The following is a 27,779-nucleotide window of genomic DNA, read 5'->3' as shown; positions in this document are numbered from 1 at the left end:
AGCTTTTAAGACCACAAGTTTTAAAAGTCTTATTCTTTTTCTTAAACTCTGTGCCGAGTCAAACTACCTCATCTAAATTGAAACGGAGGGAGTATATACTTATATTTAAAACCTAAAGACTTGATGTATGATATTATATAAAATTTTGACCCAATTTTTTTCAAGGAACGAATTTCTGTTAAAGAAAAATTGAAGTGGCTTAAACATTCTAATGTAACATTTTCAAAACGCATTTTTATTCCAAAGAACCAAAGCGGGTTAATTGTACAAATTGAAATAAAGGAAAAGGAAAGAAGAAGTAAATTAATAAAAGTACTCATTTACCAAAGGCCATGGTAGTGTGTAGAAGTAGAAACTCGGGAGAATATAAAAACGCAGAAATTTCCCTCCAAATTAAGAATTTTTCCCACTTCTCCCTATTTTCCCTCCTTTAATCTCTAAACCTATACTTACCCCCCCCCCCCCCCCCCCACAACTATACCCACAACCTCTCCGGCGGATTTCTCCGACGTTTCCGATTCAATCCGATTTGATGCAGTTAGTATTTTATTTTTGTGTACTTTTTCCAGTTTTTTTTCTTCTAAATTTATTTCTTCAATTGCGATATTGTGTTCTAAAGGCATAGTCTTTGGCTTGGTGTCAATTAATATTATCACTATTGTTGTGATTATGATTTATTTACTATTTTTTGGTATGTAATTGTAGATGAATTAAAATGGTAGACGGTGGAAAAAAGAATGCGAACAATCCTGACCCGAAAAGGGGTATTTTGAGTAATGACAATACACAACCAGTGGACACTCAAATTTCATCCGAGTCATTCCCAGGCAAGTTTATTTTTATTTTTTCTAATTTTTTTGGGTAAATTAGGGTATGTTGATTATTCCTAAATGTTAATATAAGGGTTTTAATTTTCTTGCTTGTTAAGGATAAAGAAAAAAAATTGAATCCTTTATTAACAGAAGATATCTTCACTGCTTATCAAAAAAAAAAAAAAGAAGACATCTTCACTCCCTTTGCCCCACCTTATGTGATGCAGTTACAATTCGGAGAGTCAAAAAAAAAATTCTTTGACCTCGACGCCTTTTCAATGTTGTAATTTTTTTGTGACTACTACTTTTTACGTAGTTTCCAAATATGTTAATTTTATTTCAAAAAATTTGAAGATTCTATGTTCGAATTTACACCTAAAATTAGATAGTTTGACCCTTGTACTCCAAATCGCATCACATAAAGTGGGAGGGAGGGAGTACTACCTTTTTCTTTAGGATGAGAAGGGGGTTTCAGAAGATTAAGAAAATGCAAAGTTAGTCAAATATATGGGAGATACTTTTTTTCTCTCTAAGATTTGGAACTCTAATTTGAAATTGCTTTTTCCCCTAAAGATACAATTTGGTCTATATTTATAGGGAAGGATCCTGAGTTGTACCGTAACCAATGTATGGTTCCTGCTGATGACCGTCTTTTCTTCAATGATGCCTTTGAGACCCAACTTGTAAATCTTTGTGGTGAAAACCAGTTTTTGGATTTCGGTGGTGAAACACAAGTGGTGGATTTCGGCGGTGAAACGCAAGTTGTGGATTTTGGTGGTGAAACACAAGTGGTGGATTTTTGTAGTGAAACTCAACGGGTGGATTTAGGTGGTGAAACCCAAGTGGTGGAAGATCATGATGGTCTACAAAATGAACGCATCCGGACTTCTGAAAAGTGCAACGTCGAAGTTGCCGTAGATAGTGAAGGAAGTGATAGAACTGAGGTCTTGTGCGATACTGAAGAGTTATCAGATGATGATTCAATGAAACACAGTTCTATTGATCAGGTGAAGTTTACTAAAAGCAGCAATTCCAACACAGGTGATAAGAGTTCGATTTCACAATCAGATGTTCTAAGCAATGACAAGCATCAATCAGGTAAATTGGTTTCGCTATCATGAGATAATTTGTTTTAATCAAGTTCTAACGCTATACATGTTTGGCCTAAATTTATCATTTTACCATCTCTTTTCTTCCATTTTGATTATGCAGGATCTGCATGGAACTATAACTGAGCAAATAGTTCCCTTTCTTAATCCATTCCTTAAATTTGCAATTAATTGAAATGTTCTTCTACTAGTGTAAAGTTGGACAACATTTTGCGTCATCCAGTTTTTAAAATTCACTGTAAATAGGCCTCCTCACTTAGCTGGATCTGTATATTCTTTGCCAATGCGTCAACTATCATGTATTTTGATATTTAGTATGTAATTGCTGACTTTGGTTCTGAACTCTATGTGTCTACAGTTGGTCATTTCTGCTGTATCCAAGAAAAGTTTTACTATTGAAAGAGAGGCTTTGTCTTCGCTTTCTCTGTTTTATATTTTAGAATCTGGATTTCTCTTCTCTTATGCGGTACATGAAAGTATTTAATATACACTTGTATGCTGGTACTTTTAGGTGGTTGATGAATTCCTTTTATGTTTTCAGCTTTTATATTCTAGCCATATTCGTTATCAGACAGAATGCCTTTGAAGATTTGATAACAAAGCTGCTTCAGAATTTTGGAGGTCTTATATTCATGTATTTTTTTCAGGATCTCTGCAACGAGGGTTTACTTCAATCCGTGCTGCATCTGTCAGGGCTTCTGGTTTGGCTGCTTATGACATGAGCCATAAAGGGACAAAAGGAAGTACATGGTCTATTAAAAATGACAATCTTCTGGAGCAGGAAAGTGCAGGCCAAAATGGGACATCTATGGTTGGACCTCAATCTGAAGTCAGGAAGGAGCTTAACCCGAATGCTTGTGAGGAGTATGACGAACAAATGAATGATGTAGGTAATGGAAACCGATGCAAAGTTGGTAGTTCAGCTGTGAGGAAACTTTTCAGAGATGAGATACTTGTTGAAATTAAAGGGTCAGAAGATGGCAACAATGATGCTCAGAAGACAGTGGACTTGCCTCAATTTGCCTATGAAGATGGATTGGCAGGTTTAAGTTATGTAGATTCTCAAGAACCTGGAGAGGAGTCTCAGGCCAATGCACTAGATGTTGTTGACAAGTTTCTTAAGCTCAATCCTTTGGATTTTGATCAACATATTGACTTTGGGAAGTCCTCCATTGGAAAATCGAAATTTGTCTCTGCTGCAAAAGGGACAAAAAGTTTGGCTCGGAGAGCAGCGGGAATTGCAGATGCAGAGGGTGAGATTTTTGATTGGGATGACAATCGTGAAGATGAAGGAGGTGGAGAGTTTTTCCAGAAGAAAAAGGAACTTCTTGTTGGCAGGAGTCCTGCTACTGAACCTCCGAAGCGTGTTTCACTTGATCCCTTAAGACGGGGAGTTAAAGGCAGTGGAGAAAAGGAAAAGCACCCGTTGAGCAGCAAAAAGTTGAAGGGTTCCCCCCGTTCTGATTCTAGGTTATTGTCTAGTAGAAGTAGAGTGAAAAGTGAGTTATCAAAGTCCAGATCTAGAAAAAACTTTATTAAGAAGCTGGATGAACAACTGAATTCGGGGGCTGGTGATGGAATGATTGACGATGGTAATGGAGACGATGTTCCTGACATGCTAAATGTTGGTTTAGATACTCAAATAGCTGCTGAAGCTATGCAAACATTATGCTTTGGAGCTCCTGTGCTGGAAAATGATTGTAGCAATGAGAAGAAAGGTGATAAGACATTGACGGATGGTTCTTGCAAAGATCGAATTGATGATGAGAGTCTGTCAAAGCGAAGGTCCTCCAAGAAAAAAGCACGATCTTCAAGAATGTCCATGAGCACAATGCAGAAGGATGCCAGATTAGTTGAAGAGAACTATCAAGAAAGAGTGAAACAACAGAAAAGTATCAAGAAGCAAGGCAATGAAGAACAAGGGGCCCGATTAAAAATGATCAAGCCAAATATGACGAAACTCCATGCTTCAAGGGGAAGAGAAGAAGAGATAAGACAGGAGGAAAGACCACCAAAAGCAAGCGCAGGTTCCATGTCTGTCAAGGATTGTCACTCCACACCTGTAGCTCATCGAACTAGGCAGCACCAGGTAGAGAGTCAACCAAAAAGACGTCTGTCTGCCACTGCCACTTTTGATAGAAGCGGGACAGATGCTGAGGCTTGTGAGACTTTGATGGATCGAAGTACACTTGCTACCAATCAAACTGCCAACCTAAGAAATATGGAATCAACATGGGCCAGCCTTTCTGCTGTAGACTATCCCAAGGGAAGAAGAAGTCACCGGAAGATGCCTACCATGGGGCAAGAGACCACTATTCAATCTTGTAGAAGGTCAAAGAGATTAAGAGGTGACCAGACAAGTACTTCAATTAATGTCAGCACAAAAAAGAGAAAGTGTTCATCTGAATGCACTCTCCCCGATATTGCATCCTCAGAGAGGGGGTCTCATAAGAAGCTCTTACAGGAAGGCATAGATAAAAGACATCTGGATGGTAACAGCACTAATGATGCTTTTGCTGATGGAAGTGCAAAAACAATTCTACATAAGTCCATAAAAGATTCTAATAGGAAAACTAATGTAGAGATAACAAGATCTGTTGATGAAGCACAAGGAACAGAATCTTCAACAGGAGAGCAGTGTAAAGCGTCAGCTTCAGCGTGCACCACTCCCACCAATTCAAAAATCCAGAAGAATGCTGTGTCACCTATTTGTATGGGTGATGAGTATCATAAACAATCGTGCAGGAAGAATATGTCAAGATCATCTCTTTTGAGAGAAATCACTTCCTTACATTCTACTGGAACACAAATTGGCTCCACCATAAAAGATTCTAGGAAGAGGCGAGAAATGACTAATGTTCGAGTCTTGTTCAGTCAGCACCTGGATGCAGATATTATTAAACAGCAAAAGAAGGTAATTTCGCTATGATCTTTTCTTTGTTTGTGCAAATATTGTATGTTTTAAACCGGAATCACTTTATCATCTCTTCTTGCAGATCTTAGCCCGGTTAGGAGCCTCAAGCGTATCATGTATGTCCGATGCCACTCATTTTGTGGCTGATGAATTTGTTCGCACTAGAAACGTGCTAGAAGCTATTGCTGTAGGGAAACCTGTGGTGACACATCTATGGCTTGAGAGTTGTGGACAAGCTAGCTGTCTTATTGATGAGAAAAATTATATCTTGAGAGATGCAAGAAAAGAAAAAGAGTTCGGCTTCAGCATGCCAGTTTCATTAGCACGAGCATGCCAACATCCCCTTTTACAGGTAAACATGCTGCCTTAGGTGACTTTTAGATGCAGCAGCTGTGCTTTTCCTTTTCTCATAGTAATTTATTTTCAGGGATATAGAGTTTTTACCACTCCAAATACAAAGCCTGGTAAAGATATATTGGCAAGTTTGGTGAAGGCAGTTCATGGTTTGGTGTGTACTCTACTCTTTACCCCTTTTTTATTTCACTTTAAAATTCAACCATCCTGGATAAGATATTCATATGCTCTATCCATTCACCTGAATCACCTTCGATGCCACAATTTGGTACCGTTCTAAGTTCCGCTTTGAGAAAAAAAGTGGTGTCAAGTCCAAAGCAAGCAGATTCAAAATGTTCAGTCTATCTTCTCATATATTGGTGCTTCTGTGAATACCTGAGACAAAACCAGTCTTTCATTAGTATTGTCAGGAGGATATGGTAGAGTGTAGGCTTCCTATCCGCTATAAATGCAACATGATTAGTTATGAAAGATTAGAACCAGCCTAATTAAATATGTTGGATATCATATATTTGAATGTGTGCTCAAGATGATGCCCATGGTAACATAGGTGATAAGTGGTGACATATTAAAGATCATTAGTTTGACTTTTTTAATATTAAGATCTTCATTAGTTTTGACTTTTGACTTTGATCTGTAAATAGGATGGCCAGCATTTCCTTAATGCTGATGAATACACTGTTACCATTTTCAGAAGAGAAAAAAGATCATTAGTTTGACTTACGGTAGCTGAAGCAAACATTTGTAACCAATTTTATGGAAGGTTTCTTTGATAGGGAAAACAAGTGGTATGGATTATAATCCACACTAAAGATGGGCGGATTTGAATTCTTGAAACTTATACTCTATGGTTATGTGTAAAAGTACGTCAAATATTTTGGAATTCCTATAATTTGAAGTTAGTGTCTACTAGTGTTTCTAGTGTTTATCATTATCGCATCCTCCATGCGAGAGTTCCATAATCAATCTGTATTTGTTCAGGAATAATCCTCTCTCCGTAATTATAACTATTTTATTGACTGTTTGTTCGTGCTTGGTAACGCCTGTTCCAAATGTTTTTCAGGCAGTGGAGCGACTTGGTAGATCGGTTATGAAAGAGGAAGTTGTTCCTGACGATCTTCTAGTTTTATCTTGTGAAGAAGACTATGAAGTTTGCATCCCTTTCCTTGAGAAAGGTAGACTTCTTATTCTTTTGCCTTGTAAAATCAGTAAGAAGTTTTGTATTAAATTTGAATAATCATGCAAATGCAATCCCATGTTACATCTACAGGATCAACAGTATATAGTTCGGAGCTCCTATTGAATGGGATAGTTACTCAGAGACTGGAGTTTGACAGGTGGTATCTTAATTTCAACTGCGTCGATTATTTATGATAATGATGATAAGTCCTTATGTTTGGGTTTGTGAATGTGTGGATGGTTCAGCCAAAATATTGCAATATGTGATCCCATTTGCCTCCGAATTTTAGTTGCTGATATGAAGATGAATATCCTTGTCTAACCAGCCATATTTGTCCTGTAGGTACAGCCTCTTCACAGATTATGTTAAGAGAACTCGTTCAACAGTATGGGTGAAGAAAAATAACAATCAATACCTCGCTGTTGCGAAATGCAAATAAGCTTGAGGCTTAGTTGTCTTTTAAAAGAGTGGCGTATGCATTCCTTTAAGAGGCAGTTGTATCATAAGTGTAGGTATCTGTAAATTTAATTTGTTTTTAATGTATAGCGTTTCAGTCTTCTCTCATGCAATTTTGTGCTATGTAATTTGTTTTTATTCTGCTTTTATATGGCTTCTTGGTACCGTCCCTTGCCTATATTTTTATTAATGTGGTGCTTATACTTTCCTAAGTCGAGGGTCTATTGGAAACATCCTTTATCCTCACAAGCCAGGGGTAAGGTCTGCGTACACACTACCCTCCCCAGACCCCACGGTGTGAGATATTACTGGGTATGTTGTTGTTGGTCTTTTTTCAAACAGTTTGTCCTGTTGGATCTTGAACTGGCTTCAGATTCCGACTAATAATGGACATCTAAAAAAGATAATTAAAGTTAGATGCCAGCAATTTTTCATCTACTGTGGTTCAAATGTCACATGGTCTTTTTTCATCTACATTGAGCTACTATCCTCTAGTACTAGACACAAAAAGAAGACAAGCGATAACTACCTTACCTAGATCGGTATACATATTTGACTACCAGAGGTATCAACCACCTCATCACATAAGATGATGAGGAAAAGATATAAGAGAAAATAATACAAAGAAAATACATTTTTAACGTGAAAAAGAAGCATATACAATATCCAATGGGTTTGTTGTTGTTACAATATTCCTATACAGCCTCATCATTTCTCCATCATACTCATTTCATGCAGGGTTAGAATGGTATGGAATGTACATTGCATTGACTCATAGAAGCACCAAAACCCAATACTGATGCTATCTATCATTACTGAATAGACTGCCTGCAACTGAAGCTGCCAAAAGCCAAGATTACTCCTCATTTCATATCTGCCAAAAGTGTTGTGTGCGCACAATTTAAAGACAGGATCTTCGATTAACAGACTAGAAATTATCCAAGAGTTATCAAATATCAACTGCATAATCTTACCATAGAGTAGAAAACATGTAGAGTAATGGCCACAAGAGAAAACTCTAGAGCGGCATATGTACTCTCTAATAGCTGCATTTCCAATGAAAAATCTATAACGTAAGTCTTCTAGTATTTGATAAATAAAATTTAGGCGCAAAAATAGATGCCAAAAGACCTAGTGTTAAACGCAAATGGTGCAGTAATCACAAGCGTCTGAGTTTTCACTTTTCATGTTCAAGAGACAGATTTAAAATATGAATTTCACAAATAATAAAAATATTATAAAAATATAGTATAAAAGTTGATGGATGACATGACATTCCACGTAGTTGGCGTCATCAAATTCCACCTTTCTACTTAAGAGTTGGCAAAAGATATAAAAGCTGATGGATGTGCATATATTCTATTCCAAAGCTGACATCAAAATGCAGCTGACACACACACTAATGTTTTTAATTGAGAAAGGAAAGGTAATCAATTCTACAAATTATTGTTTGATAAAACTTTATGACCCTTTTTTTTTGCTTCCTAAGCAAGGTGGATTTTATAGGCAAATAATGAATTTTATTATGTTTATTGTTTAGTAGTTTAAAGTTTAAACTCTAATGAAATGTTACATAAAAGGACCAAGATAATGGTCTAATTTCTGAGGTAATAGGGGCGGATTTACATGTAAAACTTGGGTGCTCGAGCACCCATTAACCTCGACTCGGAGTATGTATAATTACATAGAAAATTTAAGCGAACGGATATAATTAAACAACAAGCACGCAAGTAAGTGCTGGAGGGTTATGAAAGTTGAAGGTTGAGAGACCGAAGCTGAATCCTAGCAAGATTAAGATTGTTTTACTCCCTTTTTCTTTTCTTATATTATCAAGCACTATTTTTCTTTTGCCCCAATTATTAGGTCATCTTTTTTGCTTTTCACCAGCTATTTTTTTTTATCCAATACTACTGCTTTATTATTTCTTTTGATTCTGACTTTTTTTCTTTGCTTTTCCTTCTACTTCATCTAATTCACCATAGGAAAGAAAGAAAATGAAAGTTTGCTTCAAAAAATAAAGAGTTCCTCCGGAACGGTAAAATTCACTAATTTTCTTTCTCGTCCATTGCGTTATCCATCACAGTTTTTATGGCATTTGTAATATTAATTCTATGGGTTTCTCATTAATTTTTTATCGTGTTTAAATAGTTGTGCACTTATACGATTTGATTGGTGGTAACTTTACGTCAAATAAAGTTTAAACACTCACGAACACAAAATCCTGAATTCGCCTCAGTGAAGCAAGCAAACACGATATGTTAGGAGAAAAATTATTGTTTTTGAATGCATCACCAGGGAAGAATAGGCAACACTGAGATAGAGGAACTGTTGGAAATTTTAAGCTTTTCCAACATTATGGAACCAAGTTGGGGAAAATGAAAGAAATGCCATATAGTTGCACTTTGCTTTACTCATCTAGAATATATTACTCCATCCGTTTCAATTTAGATGACACACTTTCCTTATTAGTCCGTTTCAAAAAGAATGACACATTTCTATAATTGAAAACAATTCAACTTTAAACTTTTTATTTTACCCTTAATAAGAAGCTTTTATAACAACACAAATGTCATGGCTCCACAAAGCTTTTACCCCTTAAACTTTTAAGACCACAAGTTTCAAAAGTATCCCTCTTTCTCTTAAACCCGTGCCGAGTCAAATTACCTCATCTAAATTAAACTTCGTGCTTTCTATTTGGGATTAGCCATCTATTTTTACACTGCAGGATTACAGATCAACTATGAAAGATATTGATTAATCTCAAAGGTATCTCATGGACAATGCCCTCTAAGATTACTAAAGTGCTTACTAGTTGGGATGAAGCTGGAACTGGAGCTGGAAACAGAGATAGATGGAGGACTGTCCCTACATGTATATGGTGGACAATCTGGAAGGAGAGGAACTCTAATTGTTTTGAAGACAGTAGCAATTCAGTGCATAAGACAAACTGAATAGTGTTCTTCTTTTTTTATTTTTGGTGTAAACAGAAGTGCCCAGAAGATACTGTATCAATCCTAGAAGTTTTAGAATACTGCTCGGATTGTAGATCAGTTATTCTTTCCTTTTGTTCTCTTGTAATTATGGTTTCAGTACAACCTATGTACCGTTATATATTAATACACACAAATGTTACCATCTCAAAAAATTGAAACGGAGGGAGTATGCTGTAATTTTTCATTTTCTAGCTATTCAAAAATCTGAGCTCAATTATTTCTCAGGACAGAGGACCTAGCATCATAGCTCTTAAAGTCGTGACATAATGAGATAGCACAGTGTAATAACAAGATGCAAGCAGAGGTCAGGCCTGCCTTATGTTCTAAAGGGACATCCTTTCCAACCAGGCTCACTGGGTATAATTATATAAAAATGATTATCAAATGGATATTGCTCAAAACCCAATATTCAATCAAAGTAAAAAAATGTCATTTTGTCTAGTGGATAGACGTACTTACAGTGGGGAATTTATAATAGAGATCATGCTATCTGTGTTTCAGAATCCTCTCTCTTTTTTCTTGGATATGGTAAACCTCAATCCAATAGGAACCAAGCAGTGGCTTTACCTACTTTGCTCCTTCGGTACAAAAGTAGATATACCGGGAAATTAAGGGGAGTCAATACATAGTATATATATACATATAATTTTTTTTACCTACCTACACAGTGTATTTTTTCCGCGAAGTGGTGTTTCCTGCTTAGTACAATAACACTACCAAAAGACCCTGTTCAATTACTCCTACCCAAGTCTCGGATAAACAAGCAGCTGAACAGGAAATAAGAGCATCCAAGGATCAGGAATTTTACCTTTCTATGTTCCAACAGTTGTGTGTGTGTGTGTGTGTGTGTTTTGGGGGGGGTCTCAAGCCAAAGTTATTTTTAAAATTCTATTTAAAACTAAAATACTAACCAGTAACTTCTCAAGGAAGAAGAAATAACATATTGTGCTGATCAAAACAAGCACCACAAAGTCCTGCCAAGCACTGAAATGACAGAAATTCAAATTTTGATTAGATTCCAAAAACAGACACAGTAACTCAGAAACTAGTTCAACAACGTTGCACAGAGTGTTGCTCCATCATCCAGTACAAGAGCTTCTTCCCACTATTCACAACTATGGATTCAATTTAATTTTTAATAATAAATGCAGACAGATGTTGAAGAAGCACCAATTGGAAGGATCAAACGGAAACTGGAGATAGAACTTCTTCAAATCTCACAAGGCAAACATGTAACAATCAATGCGAAAACTAAGAAAAATTTAGAATGTGTACTTGACACGACCCGAAATCTCACCCGTCGTGATAGCGCCTATTTCAATACTAGTCAAGCCGACAACATCAACAACCCATAATTTCTTTTAAATACGGAAAATATAATAATTAAGTTTAAGAGAAAATCCCACAAATACTGGATATAAATACACTCCCAAAACCCGGTGTCACTGAGTACATAAGCATCTATATATCACTAGTCTAGAAAACACGGTCTATAATAGTCTGAAACCAAATACAGTAAACAAAAGATAGGGAAGGAGAGACAAGGTCTTTGAAACACGGCAGGTACCTTGGAATTTCCGGAAAATCAACTGTGCGAAGGAATTAATACTCACTGTGTCCGGGAACACCTGGATCTGCACATGAAGTGCAGGGTGTAGTATGAGTACAACCAACTCAGTAAGTAACAATATTAAATAAAGAACTGAAGATAGTGACGAGCTTCACACCTAAGTCCAAATACAGTAATTTTCAACATAAAAGGGTATGCATACTCTCAAGTTCAACATTTAAAATTTCACAGTAATTTCATATCAACTTCGACTGAAACAGAAGATAATGTCTTTTAGAAAATTTTCAAAACAGTGATATATGACCACTGAAATGCAACAATAATGAAATCAATGCATCCTCTCAGAGTAACAGTCACTCAGTCCTCCCATTCACTCCAACCTCACAGTCACTCTTTCCTCTCAATCACTCAGCACTCAGCACACGGCACTCGCACTCAGTAGATACATGCACTCACTGGGGGTGTGTACATACTCCGGAGGGGCTCCTTCAGCCCAAGCGCTATAACAAGTCAATCATGGCATAAATCAATAAAACATGCTGCGGCGTGCAACCCGATTCCATAAATATCCTCACAATTAGGCCAACGGCCTCACTCAGTTATCAACCTCTCTAGTCTCTCGGGCTCTCAGAAATCATAATAAGCAGCCCAACAACAATGATATGATGCATCAATAATGAACAAGAGAGACAGAGATGTAATATGCAAGTAAAACCGTGACTGAGTACAAAATAGTAATTTAACAGATAATTCAACATGTACACGACCTCTGTGTGTCCCAACAGTGTCAGTCAACACATGGTTTAAACATGATTTATAGTTCAATTTCCCTAATACGTGGAAAAATGTACGGGTAGCAATAATTTATTCAACAACACAGATCCATGGAATTGACCAAGTCACAATTCCTACGATGCACGCCCACACGTACCTAGCAAGTGCGCCACCTCAAAACCAATCACATAACACGTAATCCGGGGTTTCATACCCTCAAGACCAAATTTAAAATTGTTACTTAACTCAAACCGTGTAATTCTTTATTCTGCGATGCCTTTGCCTCGCGAATCGGCCTCCAAACGACTCGAATCTAGCCACAAATAATTCGATCCAGTCAATACAAATTATAGGAATTAATTCCATATGAAAATATAATTTTTTCCAACAAAAATCCAAAATTGCACTCAAAAATCGTCCGTAGGGCCCACGTCTCGGATCCCGACAATAGTTATAAAATATGAACGCTCATTCATCCACGAGTCCAACCATACCAAATTTACCAAATTACGACAACAACTCGACCTTCAAATCCTCAAATCTTATTTTCAAATCCCTAGGCCCAAATACTCTAATTTCACCTCAAAACTACGTAATCTAGTCGAAATACTCAATGATAATCCAATAAATGCTTCTTATACGATACCTTATACACTTCCTTCTTCCAACTTCAAGAAGCATATCAATAATAACACAACAACAACCTCAAGAACATGTAGGAGAGATGGAATCTTACTTTAATAAACTAGGACCTGCCAATTATGATCCAAACAGTCATGCCATAAGCAGCTACGACAAGCTAATCTATGAGAGATGGAGGGATAAATTCTCTATTATGATTTTGCTGCACACGTTTTGCCCCATCAAAAGATAGAAATTTTTTGAAAATAAAATCCCAAAGTTGCCTCTCAATCTCTTACGTTTTTGTACTTTTAAGGCTAGGTGATGATGCTTGTTAATAATATACATATTCTGAAAATGAAACTTTGAAGTTTACTAATACTTAGTGGGTTGTGGGGCCACATGATAATCATTTAATAAGAAAAAGAAGCTTAGACATGGAGCAACCACCAAGATATACCTATCCATGGAACATGAGTCATAAAGTAGAGATTTGAGTAGTCCTACGTGGACTCCATAATTGTCCCCTATTTTGGATACTTGTCTTCCACTAATCCCTAATTACATCCTTGCATTTAACTAATTACCCACATAATTAATTTCTAAATCTCATTTCACTTAAATACTAATATAATTCATATACCTTACTATCAAGGCCATATGGTATAGCACTAGTCCATAAATATGAGGTATTATAGCTTGGACCGTATTTTATCCCAAAATGTAAAACTTCGACCAACCTCATTTTCTTCAACTCGTTTACTCTCTGACCTTCACGACTCTTACTTATCACTTGTTTGAAATAGCATAATACTTATAACTATCAAAATTCAAATCAGGAGTCGTTTACACATAAGTCAACATCCGGTCAACTTTTTCAACTTAAGTTTTCAATTATGAGACTAAGTGTCTCAATTCACTTCAAAATCCTTCCGGACCCGAACCAACTAACATGGTAAGTCATAAAACGAGTGTAAAGTATAAATTTAGCAGTAAATGGGAAAACGAGGTTATAATACTCGAAACGACCGGCCGAGTTGTTATATTCTCCCCATCTTAAACAAACGTTCGTCCTCGAACGGGTTTAGAATCATACCTGAAACCTCAAATAGGTGTGGATATTTGCTCTGCATCTCCCACTCAATCTCCCAGGTAGCTTCTCCGACTGGTTGGCCTCTCCACTGCACTTTCACTAAAGTTATGTTCTTTGATCTCAGCTTTCAAACTTGCTGGTCTAAAATGGCCACCGGCTCCACATCATAAGTTAAATTACCATCCAACTACACTGTGCTGAAATCCAATACATGAGACGGATCCCCGACATACTTCCGGAGCATAGATACGTGAAACACTGGATGAACACCTGATAGACTAGGTGACAAAGGCAAGTTCATAAGCCACCTCTCCAATCTTCTTAAGCACCTTGAACGACCCAATATACCGAGGGCTCAACTTTACCTTCTTCACGAACCTCAACACAGCCTTCATGGGCGAAATCTTGAGCAGAACCTTCTCCCCAACCATGTAAGTAATATAACGGACCTTCCGGTTGGCATAACTCTTCTGTCTAGACTGCGTCGTGCGAAGCCACTCCTGAATCAATTTAACCTTCTCCAAAGCATCCTGAACCAAATCAGTACCCAATAGCTTAGTCTTACCCGGCTCAATCCAACCCACCGGAGACCGACACCATCTCCCATATAAAGCCTCATACGGAGCCATCTGAATGCTCGATTGGTAGTTGTTATTGTAAGCAAACTCTGCTAGTGGCAGAAATTGATCCCAAGAACCCCCAAAATCAATGACACAAGCGCGTAGCATATCTTCCAATATCTGAATAGTGCGCTCGGACTGTCCGTCAGTCTGAGGGTGAAATGTTGTACTCAACTGAACCTGTGTGCCCAATTCTCGCTGCACTGCTCTCCAAAATTGTGATGTAAACTGCGTGCTCCGATCTGAAATGATAGACACTGGCACACCATGTAGGCGAACAATCTTGCGGATATAAATCTCAGCCAACGGCTCTGAAGAATAATTAGTACCAACTGGAATAAAATGCGCAGATTTGGTCAACCAATCTACAATCACCCAAACAACATCAAACTTTCTCAAGGTCCGTGGGAGCCCATCTATGAAATCCATGGTAATACGCTCCCATTTTCACTCCGGAATTTTAAGTCTCTGAAGCAATCTTCCCCGTCTCTCATGCTCGTACTTCACCTGTTGACAATTTAAACACCGAGCTGCAAACCCAACTATATCTTTCTTCATTCGCCTCTACCAATAGTGCTGCGTCAAATCCTGATACATCTTCGTGGCACCTGGATGAATGGAGTACAACGAACTGTGAGCTTCCTGGAGAATCAACTCACGCAAACCATCTACATTAGGCACACATAGCTTGCCCTGCATCCGTAATACACCGCCATCCCCAATATTGACTTCTTTGGCATCACCGTGCTGAACCGTGTCCTTAAGGACAAGCAGATGAGGGTCATCATACTGACGTTCTCTGATACGATCATAAAGAGAAGATTGAGAAACCACACAAGACAAAACTCGGTTCGGCTCGAAAACATCCAATCTAACAAACTGGTTGGCCAAGGCCTGAACATCCAAGGCTAAAGGCCTCTCTGCTACCGGTAAGTATGCTAAGCTGCCCAAACTATCCGCCTTACGACTCAAGGAATCGGCCACCACATTGGCTATTCCGGGATGATAAAGAATGGTGATATCATAATCCTTAAGCAACTCCAACCATCTCCGCTGCCGCAAATTAAGATCCTTATGTTTAAACAGATGTTGTAGACTCCGGTGATCAGTATAAACCTCACAATGGATACCGTACAAATAATGCCGCCAAATCTTCAAGGCATGAACAATAGCTGCTAACTCAAGGTCGTGGACTGTATAATTATTCTCATGTACCTTTAACTGTCTGGACGCATAGGCAATCACCCTACCGTCTTGCATAAGCACTGCGCCGAGACCAATACGCGACGCGTCACAATACACAGTATAAGACCCTGAACCTGTAGGCAACACCAATACTGGGGCTGTAGTCAAAGCTGTCTTGAAATCAATACCCCTGTCGGGCGGCATACCCGGCAGGTCTGTAGGAAATACATCCGAAAAGTCTCGCACGACCGATACTGAATCAATAGTAGGAGTATCTGCATCAACATCTCTCACAAAAGCCAAATATGACAAACACCCCTTCCCAACTATATACGTTGGGATTTTAAATAAGAAATTACCCTACTGGGAACATGATCTAGAGAACCTCTCCATTCGACCATAGGCAACCCCAACATCGCCAATGTCACGATTTTTACGTGACAGTCCAGAATAGCATGATATGGAGACAACCAATCCATACCAAGGATTACATCGAAGTCAACCATACTGAGCAGTAAGAGATCAACTCTAGTCTCCCAATAGTTACCAAACAAGACCGATATACACGGTTCACAATAATAGTATCGCCCGCCGGCGTAGATACACGAACAAGTAAAACTAAGGACTCATGGGGCATATCCAGATAATGAGTAAAGTACAATGATACATACGAATAAGTAGAAGTAGGGTCAAATAATATTGAAGCTTCCTTGTGGCACACTGAGACAATACTTGTGATCACTGCATTTGAAGCAACGACATCTGGCATGGCAGGAAAAGCATAGAATCAGGCCTGACCGCCACCTGATCGGCCTCCCCCTCTTGGGCGACCGCTAGCTGACTGAGCCCCACCCCGAGCTGGCTTGGTGGGTGGCGAAGTAACTGGTGCTGAAGTTGTAGTCTGACTCCTCTGCTGCACTGGACCTCCCAGACGACGAGGACACTGCCTCCACATATGCCCAAACTCCCCACACTCAAAGCAACTCCCCGGTACTGGTGGTGGTGAGGATTGAATCGGGCCCCGAGAACCAGAATAACCGCTAGAAGCACCCGGTGCAAATGAACCCTGAACTGAAGGAGCACGGGACGAACTCTGGGCTGGAAGGGCACTGAGAGATTACTGACCCTGATGAGAACTATATGAACCATGACCGGATGATGCACCACAGTGAGCTGGACGACCCCTCTGAGCGTGTCTGTAAGGACGACCCCTGCCGCGGTAAAACTGACCCCCTGAAGGAATACCGCTGAAACCACCCGGTCCACGAGGCCTCTTGGCCTCCCTCTCTCCACGCTCATGGCTACGGACCATCTCTATCTGCCGAGCAATGTCAACTACCTCATCAAAAGTAGCACCAGATACCCTCTCCCTAGTCATAAGCAACCACAGCTGATACGTGAGGCCATCAATGAATCTCCTAATCCTTTCTCTATCAGTGGGAACCAGCCAATCTGCGTGACGAGCCAACTCAGAAAATCTCATCTCGTACTGTGTCATATACATGCCATCCTGATGTAACTGTTCAAACTGTCTGCGCAGCTTCTCTCTGCGAGACTGCGGCACGAACTTCTCCAAAAAGAGAACATAGAACTCCTGCTATGTAAGTGGTACTGCACCAACCGGCCTGCGCCGCTCATAAGCCTCCCACCATCTGAAGGCAGCCCCAGAAAACTTAAAAGTAGTGAACGAGACCCCACTGGTCTCCAGACTACCTGCTGTCCGAAGCATCCACTGGAACTTATCCAGAAAATCCTGAGCATCTTCTGACTCAACACCGCTAAATGATGGAGGTCGAAGCCTCCCAAATCTCTCAAGTCTCCTCTACTTATCATCTGCCATAACAGGGACTACCGGGGCCTGAACAGCTAAAGCCGGCTGGGCTGGTAGTGCCCCCGGTATCTGAACTCCTTGCACTACCTGCTTTGGAGTACGGGCAACACGGGTATGAGTACCTCCCCCGGCCTGAGAAGTGGTTGGTGCGGCCTGAGCCGAAACCACCTGAGCAAGGCCAGTGCAAACTGTTAATATCTGGGCCAAAGCCGCCTGAAGGCCTGGAATTACAATGGGCACAGCTGGTGGAGCAACTATATCTGGAATCTGCTCCTGAGTTGGAGCAACTAGTGGTACTAACAGAAATTTAGTCTCCGGAATCAACAAATTCGCACGACAGAATACAAGAAAATGAATTTTTTTTAAGGGTTCGGTAGCCTCTCGAAGATAAGTACAAATGTCTCTGTACCGATCCGCAAGACTCTACTAAACCTCCTCATGACTCGTGACACCTATGTAACCTAGACTCTGATATCAACTTGACACGACCCGAAATCTCACCCGTCGTTATGGCGCCTATCTCAATACTAGGCAAGCCGACAACATCAATAACCCACAATTTCTTTTAAATACGAAAAACATAATAATAAAGTTTAAGAGAAAATCCCACAAATACTGGATATAAATATACTCCCAAAACCCGGTGTCACTGAGTACATGAGCATCTATATAGCACTAGTCTCGAAAACACGGTCTATAATAGTCTGAGACCAAATACAGTAAACAAAAGATAGGGAAGGAGAGACAAGGTCTGCGAAACACGGCAGCTACCTTGGAATCTCCGAAAAATCAATTGTGCGAAGGAATCAACACCCACTATATCCGGGAACACCTGGATCTACACACGAAGTGCAGGGTGTAATATGAGTACAACCAACTCAGTAAGTAACAATACTAAATAAAAAACTGAAGATAGTGACGAGCTTCACAGCTAAGTCCAAATACAGTAATTTTCAACATAAAAGGGTAGGCATGCTCTCAAGTTCAATATTTAAAATTTCACAGTAATTTCATATCAACTTCGACTGAAACAGAATATAATGTCTTTCAGAAAATTTTCAAAACAGTGTTATATGACCGCTGAAATGCACCAATAATGAAATCAACGCATCCTCTCAGAGTAACAGTCACTCAGTCCTCCCATTCACTCCAACCTCACAATCACTCTTTCCTCTCAATCACTCAGCTCTCGCACTCAGTAGGTACATGCACTCACTGGGGGTGTGTACAGACTCCGGAGGGGCTCCTTCAGCCCAAGCGCTATCACAAGCCAATCATGGCATAAATCAATAAAACATGCTGCGGCGTGCAGCCCGATCCCATAAATATTCTCACAATTAGGCCCTCGGCCTCACTTAGTCATCAACCTCTCTAGTCTCTCATGCTCTCAAAAATCATGATAAGCAGCCCAACAACAATTATATGATGCATCAATAATGAACAGGAGAGACTAAGATGTAATATGCAAGTAGAACCGTGACTGAGTACTAAATAGTAATTTAACAGATAATTCAACATGTACACGGCCTCTATGAGTTCCAATAGTGTCAACACATGGTTTAAACATGATTTACAGTTCAATTTCCCTAATACGTGGAAAAATGTACGGGTAGCAATAATTTATTCAACAACACATATCCATGGAATTGACCAAGTCACAATTCCTACGGTGCACACCCACACGCCCGTCACCTAGCAAGTGCGTCATCTCAAAACTAATTACATAACACGTAATCTGGGGTTTCATACCCTCAGAACCAAATTTAGAACTGTTACTTACCTCAAACCGTGTATTCTTTATTCTGCGATGCCATTGCCTCACGAATCGGCCTCTAAACGCCTTGAATCTAGCCACAAATAATTCGATTTAGACAATACAAATTATAGGAATTAATTCCATATGAAAATACAAATTTTCCAACAAAAATCCGAAATTGCACTCAAAAAATCGTCCGTAGGGCCCACGTCTCGGAACCCGACAAAAGTTACAAAATATGAATGCCCATTCATCCACGAGTCCAACCATACCAAATTTACCAAATTTGGACAACAACTCTGTAACACTGTTCAAATTTATAAAAGTTTCAAGACGCGCTAAATATAGAATTTAATTTTTTTTATCTTAAATTATACTTCTATTATAGATTTAAACTCTTGTGATTGATTTTCGAGTTAATTTTCTATTTATAAATAATTGGATATACAATTAGGGGAATATTAATAATTTTAATATTATAAATTATTAAAAATGGGTATCACTAATTATTAGGTAAGTTAAAAAAAAAAGAAAAAAAAGGAAAAAGGGCCTAAAGCCCATAAAATGGGCTGTTGGAAAACAAAAGCTTCAAGCCTTAAGAAAAACAGAACCTTGGTTCTGCCATTCACGCAAAAGGGCAGAAGGCAAAATCCTTAAACGAAAAACAGAACCAGTGTTCTGTTCACTCACGAAACAGAGAGCCACGAAACAGAGGCTGCTTACTCACGCAGGCAATAGAAACTCTAGGGTTCTTTACAAATCACTAATTCTTGAACTCAGGTATATAAAATTTCCTATTGTCAATTACCCTACAGTAGTATAATAGGTAAGAATTGAATAGTTAATTTTCTTCTTTCTATATATCAACAATAAATTTCATGTTTAAGTGAGAGACTTTAAAATTGATTAAAATGCACTGGTTGTTGTAGAATCGATTGTTTGACGGGTATAAATTGGACTGGGGCCTACGTATTGGCTCAAGTAGTTTTGAGGTGAATTGATATAACCCTTTACTAAAGTGGTTTAACTCATAAAAGCACGCATACAAGGTGTTTGATGAATTGCTTAAAAAAGGTTTATATGTACTTAATTGGAGCGAGTGAGTACCTATTAACTTAGAATTGTTCTAGCTAAAGTTTAGATGATTTATTATGATATATGTGCATAAATTTTCAGAATTTTGTGTTATTCTTATATGCCATTTTCATGTTGAAAATTCATGAAGGAGCAAGAATCTTTAGATATACTTTTGAATATTTATTTCATTCTTATGCCATGCTTTACAATTAAGGATACCGGTATGAGTATGTATAGGATGTTTCAGAAAAGATTTAGACTTGAAAAGTCACAAGAAGAAGTTTTAGAAAGAAAAGATTTTTGGGAGTATCTGAGCAGGGGTTATTGTCCAGGCCGAGGGTCCTGACCAAGGCGTTGACTTCCTGAAACTACTTGTGACAAAGTAGGGAGCACACGAGCCGAGGGTCTTGTTGCTAAGAATTTGCCTAGCCAAGCTAAGGTATGGCACATGGGCGCTGAGAACCATGAAGCGAGTGGCACCTCGTGGATTGGGCCTATTCGATCAGGTTGGGATCGAACCCGTGCCGATCACACGGTGACTGAGACAGAATTAAGTCAGGATAGTTGGAACTCCCGAAGTATAAATTGAAGTATTTTTTTATAAGAAAGAAAAAAAGAATTTCTTTTAGAATATTCATAAACTACTATTATGCAATTATTTTAGAAATCTTCTTAGAAGCTTTATGTCTTCTATGCATTTAGAATCTTTGCTCGTAATGTATATTTTATTAAAGTTTAGTCCCCTGTCGTTGAGACTCACTGAGTACAATGGGTGGTACTGACGTTCTTTTTTGGGAACCTACGTTGGTCTGCGGTACAACGTATGAACCGGTTTTGCAGGCGAGCAGACTACGGGTTAGGACTTCCCTCACTTCCAGTGCTATTGGTGAGCTCCGCTTTTGTTCGTGGAGTACTCCTTTGAGTCGTAATTATTTAGCTATTTCTTTGCTTACTTAGAGAACTGGCTAGGAAATCTCATGACCTCAGCAGTGCGTCAGTTTATCAGTAGAGGCTTCATAGACACAGTCGGTGTGTTAAGATTCAAATGTTTTTGACAATAACTTAGTATTTCATTGGTTACTACGAATAGAGTTTTGGAGTTGATCTATTTTAGATATTTAAATTAATTAAAAGTATTTGGTTAAAGTATTGCCTGGTTGAATATAAAGTTTGAAGTTATAATAGATTTGATAGGCGCAGATGGTTCGCTCGGTCACGTTTAGTGATCGGGTGCCGATCTCGGCTTGTTCAGAAAATGGGTCGTGACAAACTCGACCTTCAAATCCCTAGGCCCAAATCCTCTAATTTCACCTCAAAACTACGTAATCTAGTCGAAATACTCGATGATAATTCAATAAATGCTTCTTATACGGTACCTTATACACTTCCTTCTTCCAACTTCAAGAAGCATATCAATAATAACACAACAACAACCTCAAGAACATGTAGGAGAGATAAACTAGGACCTGCCAATTATGCTCCAAACAGTCATGCCATAAGCAGCTACGACAACCTAATCTATGAGAGATGGAAGGATAAATTCTCTATTATGATTTTGATGCCCACGTTTTGCCCCATTAAAAGATAGAAATTTTTTGAAAATAAAATCCCAAAGTTGCCTCTCAATCTCTCACGTTTTTGTGCTTTTAAGGCTAGGTGGTGATGCTTGTTAATAATATACATATTCTGAAAATGAAACTTTGAAGTTTACTAATACTTAGTGGGTTGTGGGGCCCACATGATAATCATTTAATAAGAAAACGAAGCTTGGCCATGGAGCAGCCACCGAGATATACCTATCCTCCATGGAACATGAGTCATAAAGTGGAGATTTGAGTAGTCCTACGTGGACTCCATAATTGTCCCCTATTTTGGACACTTGTCTTCCACTAATCTCTAATTACATAAGTGCATTTAACTAATTACCCATATAATTAATTTCTAAATCTCATTTCACTTAAATACTAATATAATTCATATATCTTACTATCAAGGCCATATGGTATAGCACTAGTCCATAAATATGGGGTATTATAGCTTGGACCGTATTTTATCCCAAAATGTGAAACTTCGACCAACCTCATTTTCTTCAACTCGTTTACCCTCTGACCTTCACGACTCTTACTTATCACTTGTTTGAAATATCATAATACTTATAACCATCAAAATTCAAATTCGGGGTCGTTTACACATAAGTCAACATCCTGTCAACTTTTCCAACTTAAATTTTCAATTATGAGACTAAGTGTCTCAATTCACTCCGAAATCCTTTCGGACCCGAACCAACTAACCCGGTAAGTCATAAAACGACCGTAAAGTATAAATTGAGCAGTAAATGGAGAAACGGGGTTATAATACTCAAAACGACCGGCCGGATCATTACAGTAACACAACTGTGTGAAAGAAATCATAATTTCCACGTGATGTTCACCTTATTCTTCTAGAGTTGTTGTGCTCCTGTCTGTTATCTCGTTGACTAGTACTTGGGACCCAAAGCAAAGTCACTGGTAAATTAGAAACTGTTTGTCGACAAACATCACAAGTTTTGTGTAATGATCCAATAATCATCACAAGATCAGTGTTGCCAGCGAGGTTCGATGAGAAGAAGCTGAAGATAAGCAGTAACAGAATCTGTGAAAGAGAATAACAGAAATTCAAATTAACGGCTAGGATTAATTTCGAGTTAATGAGCTACAAGGGCTAGGATCGAGCCACGTCAGCTGAAGTTGTTATAACAACTTTCAACTGAAAGAGGAAGCCAACGATTCCCAGGTCATTTTCTCTCGTTCTCTCTTTCCTCACTCGATCTCTGCCTCTACTCTTCTCTTCTCTTCTCTTCTGACTTCTTCTTCTTCTTCCTTCTTCATTCTGCAGATCTTATCCAGCTATGGAGTTCAACTTTAGGAGATAGTTATTTTCAGTTTGGTTATTGTAGTTCAACTTCTTCCTTTCATTTAATATAAACAGAAAATTGTCCCAAAATTCTCTTAATTTCGCAATTTAGTTGTTTAATTTCTTTGGCTCTTATTGAGATCATTACATTTGGTATCAAAGCCTCAATCCTGCGACTGTGAAGGTGGTGATGGTTGAAGGAACTAGGCTGAAAGTTATGGATGATAAGCGAGTAAGACACGATGAGGTTTTGAATGAAGTTCTGACCACTCAAGAGGAACTACGCAACACTCAGACTAGAATACAAGGGTACCCTAGAGCTGATCTTAGAGAGGTTGACAAATTTGGAGAGAGTTCCCCAACGAGCTCAAGGTGACAGACCTCAAGGAGATGAGCTCTTACCCATACCAGGTCAGGAAATGAGGCAGAACAGACCTCAAGCTGTGCAGGCTCCTTCCCCTAAATGGGAGCTGCCTTATTTTGAAGGCCATGAACCTAAGGCATGGATTCGAAAGTGTGAAAGATATTTCAATTTGTATAGAGCCCCAGACAATCTGAAGGCCGAAGCTGCTGCACTTTATCTAAATGGATTAGCTGACACTTGGTACGACTCATTAGTACTAAGCAGGGGTGAAGTGAGCTGGGCTGAATTCAAAGAGGAGTTGCTTATTCGATTTGGGGAGGAACTAATGGGGGATATAGTGGATGAATTTAACAAGCTGAGCCAAGTAGGATCTGTTGATGAATTCCTAGGCAAGTTTGAAGACTTGAAGGCTCAAATGTTGATAAGGAATCCTCACTTGGATGAGTCACACTTTATATCCAGTTTCATTGGCGCTTTAAAGGAAGAGATTAGGTTTGGGGTGAAGCTGTTCAAACCTACAACTCTAAGGTTTGCTGTAGAACAAGCTAGACTACAGGAGAAGGCAATAGAAGCTGCTCACAGGAAGACCAAGGGCATTCCAAAGCCCTCCTTTATGGCTGGCAGTTCTGCTAATACAAGAGCACCTGCTGCAGCTGCAGTTAAACCAAACTCCTTCAGGCTTAGTCCTGAAGTTTATGAATACAGGAAGAGCAACCATTTGTGTTATAGGTGTGGTGAGAAGTATGCTCCAGGCCATCAATGTAAGAAGAAGCAGTTGAACTGCATGATAGGGGCAGCAGAACCACTTCCTGAGGGTACTGAGATAGAAGAAGAACAACCATGTACAAACTTGATTATTGAAGGAGAGCTGGAGCAAGAAGTCATGGAAGCTGTGTACATGAATGCTCTATCAGGTGACAACAGAGGAGTCAATGCCATATTGGTTAGAGGTACCATAGGGAACAGGAAACTGACAGTGCTAATTGATTCTGGCAACACTCATAGTTTCATTGATGTTATCACAGTCAGAGACAGGCTACCAAGCTAGGCATTGCCCACCAGTGAGAGTGACGGTGGCTGATGGAAATTATGTCATGTGCACTTCCATTTGCACAGGATATCAGTGGAAAATGAAAGGTAGACCCTTTTAGGAAGACTTACTTATCATTCCACTTGGAGGCTGTGACATGGTGATGGGTAATGATTGGATGAAGAAGCATAATCCCAATAAATTTGACCATGAAAAGATGTGTGTTACCATTGGCAAGAAGGGCAACAAACTAATATTGCAGGGTATCTCTGAGGAAGGTAAGCTGAATATGATTTCAAGTGGAACACTGGGGAAGATGCTGAAGAAAGGCCAAGCTCTGATAGCTCATCTGTTCATGATGAATTCCTTGGTGACAGAAGGTCAGGAACCAGTAGGAGAAGCCATTCAGGAGGCGTTACATCTATATCCTGATGTGTTTGCAGAACCTAAATCTCTGACTCCTGTCAGGGCCTTAGATCACACCATTCCTTTGAAACCTAGAGCCAGACCAGTCAGTTTGAGGCCTTACAGGTACAACTACTACCAGAAGGATGAGCTGGAGAGGCAGGTTAAGGAGATGCTCACCAATGGCACCATCCAGCATAGTCAATCACCCTTTTCATCACCAGCATTGCTTGTCAAAAAGAAGGATGGAACCTGGAGGTTTTGTGTAGATTATAGGGGAATGAATGACATCACAGTAAGGGATAAGTATCCTATACCTATTGTGGATGACCTCCTAGATGAACTGAGTGGATCTGTGATCTTTTCCTAGGTGGATTTAAGAGCTGGTTATCACCAGATCAGAATGAAGTTAGAAGATGTATGCAAGACAGCTTTCAGAACTCATTTAGGCCATTATGAATTCAATGTGATTCCATTTGGATTAACAAATGCACCAGCTACCTTTCAAGCTCTGATGAACCAGGTTTTACAACCTTTCCTTACAAAGTTTGTTTTGGTCTTCTTTGTTGATATCCTTATCTACAGTTTGTCTGAGAAGGATCATGTGACTCATCTAATTGCTGTATTTGATACCCTAAGGAAACACTCCTTATTTGCTAAAAGGTCTAAATGCTCATTTAGTCAATCTAAGGTTGAGTATTTAGGACATATCATAACTTCAGAGGGAGTATCAACTGATCCTTCTAAAATACATGCTATGGTTGATTGGCCTAGACCAAAATAATTGAGAGCACTGAGGGGATTCTTGGGGTTGACTGGGTACTATAGAAAAGTATGTTGCTAACTATGGAGCTATTTGTAGACCCTTGACTGACTTACTCAAGAAGGATGCTTTTAAATGGAATGATGAAGCTGACCTAGCCTTTACAGCCCTCAAGAGAGCTATGTCTTCTACACCAGTGTTGGCCTTACCTGACTACACTAAGCAGTTCATAGTTGAGACAGATGCTAGTCAAAGTGGCATTGGGGCTGTGCTAATGCAAGAAGGTAGACCAGTAGTCTATTTTAGCAAGGTTTTGGCTCAAAAGCACATGGGTAAGTCAATCTATGAGAAGGAGTATATGGCCTTGTTGAATGCAGTGGACAAGTGGAGGCACTATTTACAGTACAGACATTTTGTGGTCAGAACTGACCACCACAGCTTAAAATACCTTCTTGAACAAAGAGTTACTTCTGCTATACAACAGAAAGGACTGACCAAATTACTTGGGTTGGATTATGAAGTACAGTACAAGAAGGGGGCTGAAAATAGGGTAGCTGATGCCCTTTCTAGGCAACAGGAAGGATCAGAATGCAACACAAGCCCATTCCAAGGAACACTGCAGGAAATCAGTGTCTCAGTTCCTTCTTGGATGCAGGAGATAGCACACAGTTATGAAGGAGACACTAAAGCTACAGAATTGATCAGTCAGGCAGCAGTGACTCTACAAGGGCCTAGCATCTGGCATTACACTTCCAGCATACTCAGGAGAAAGGGAAAGATCTATATTGGTACTAGTGGTAGTCTCAGAACTCAGCTGATCTCCACATTCCAGGACTCTCCTGTAGGTGGACATTCAAGACAGCTTGGGACTCTTAAAAGGTTGTCACAGGTGTTCTATTGGCCTAGGATGAAACAGATGATCATTGACTTTGTGGCTAGCTCTGATATTTGCCTCAAGAGTAAGGATGACAACATGGACTATCCTGGACTATTGCAGCCTCTTCCCATTCCAAACCAAGCTTGGAGCCACATTAGTATGGACTTCATAGAAGGGTTGCCCAAATCCAAGAACAAAGAAGTGATCCTTGTAGTGGTTGATAGAAGAGTTATAGGAAATTCCAGTATTTGTGGGCAATGAGATAAGCCATGTATTCATCATGCAACAAGTGGCAGAACGAACATGAAAAGTAATCGCTTATATTTAAATACAACTAAGAAAGCACAAGAAGAATTATCTGACCCACAACTTAGAGTTAGCCGCGGTGATTCATGCACTAAAGATGTGGAGGCACAATTTGTATAGAATTTATGTTGATGTCTATACGAATCATAAGAGCCTTCAGTATATATTCAAGCAAAAGGAATTGAATTTACGTCAGAGGCGATGGTTGGAGCTACTAATAGACTATGATGTTGATAATTTATACCATCCAGGAAAGGCGAATGTAGTAGTGAGAACTGAGCCCAAGTGAGAGGAGGTGAACCTGCTGGTCTGCCCCGAACATACTCCTGCCACTACCTCTTGGCAGAGCCATGCATCTGATACACTACGAAGTCAACTTTATTGGACTCCACTATACCTATGTTGCGAAATACCTCATGGCAACGGTCCAAGAAATCCTGAGGGTCCTTAGAAGGTGTACCGCCAAAGCAAGTGGGAAACAACTTGGTGAACTTGTCCAACCTCTTCAACCCCTCGGTTGACATCACGGGTCCCTTGGCCAAAAGGATTTGTTGATAGGAGAGAGTGGGCAGCAGGAGCTACGGGACGCCAATCTGCCATTAAGGTGCCCTAAATGTAGAAAGGATTGATCCTGGGTGTCCCATGTATATTGATATTTATTCAACAGATTGAGCACATGAAGTGCTAATACCATACCTTAAATACATACCAATATACTGAGATGGAACCATGTACCTGCAAAAAAGAACAAACTGGTTAGTGAACTGGGCACACACAGTGCTTGTCTGCTGTTAAGG

General features: G+C 39.4%; 2 protein-coding genes across 2 annotated transcripts in view; one reads left to right on the top strand and one right to left on the bottom strand.

Annotated features, from left to right (window-relative positions):
- Positions 1 to 358: 358 nt before the first annotated feature.
- LOC104115175 (uncharacterized) lies at positions 359 to 7,005 on the top strand. The gene is made up of 9 exons (XM_009625758.4): positions 359 to 537; positions 706 to 827; positions 1,410 to 1,910; positions 2,569 to 4,835; positions 4,918 to 5,187; positions 5,263 to 5,343; positions 6,253 to 6,364; positions 6,460 to 6,526; positions 6,712 to 7,005. The coding sequence occupies exons 2-9, from the start codon at positions 716 to 718 to the stop codon at positions 6,806 to 6,808; spliced, it is 3,507 nt and encodes a 1,168-aa protein (XP_009624053.1). The 5' UTR covers positions 359 to 537; positions 706 to 715; the 3' UTR covers positions 6,809 to 7,005.
- Positions 7,006 to 7,231: 226 nt separating this feature from the next.
- LOC117281176 (FHA domain-containing protein PS1) overlaps positions 7,232 to 27,779 on the bottom strand; it is a 45,967-nt gene continuing 25,419 nt past the window's right edge. The window contains exons 5-9 of the mRNA XM_070177750.1: positions 19,293 to 19,359; positions 11,386 to 11,452; positions 10,730 to 10,802; positions 7,800 to 7,871; positions 7,232 to 7,699 (exon numbers count right to left, since the gene is read on the bottom strand). The gene's annotated coding sequence lies outside the window, so the exon portion shown is untranslated. The remainder of the gene's footprint in view (positions 7,700 to 7,799; positions 7,872 to 10,729; positions 10,803 to 11,385; positions 11,453 to 19,292; positions 19,360 to 27,779) is intronic.

This window comes from Nicotiana tomentosiformis, chromosome 6 (genome assembly GCF_000390325.3).
Source record: "Nicotiana tomentosiformis chromosome 6, ASM39032v3, whole genome shotgun sequence".
Taxonomy (NCBI): domain Eukaryota; kingdom Viridiplantae; phylum Streptophyta; class Magnoliopsida; order Solanales; family Solanaceae; genus Nicotiana; species Nicotiana tomentosiformis.
Note: the sequence above shows the minus strand (reverse complement) of the source record. Positions and strands in the feature narration are given on the sequence as shown.

Excerpts from the sequence above, each read along its gene's own strand:
- LOC104115175 (XM_009625758.4), top strand. The coding sequence starts at position 716 with ATGGTAGACGGTGGAAAAAAGAATGCGAACAATCCTGACCCGAAAAGG. Across the intron at positions 828-1,409 it reads TTCATCCGAGTCATTCCCAG|GGAAGGATCCTGAGTTGTAC; the intron begins GCAAGTTTATTT and ends CTATATTTATAG. Across the intron at positions 6,365-6,459 it reads CATCCCTTTCCTTGAGAAAG|GATCAACAGTATATAGTTCG; the intron begins GTAGACTTCTTA and ends TTACATCTACAG.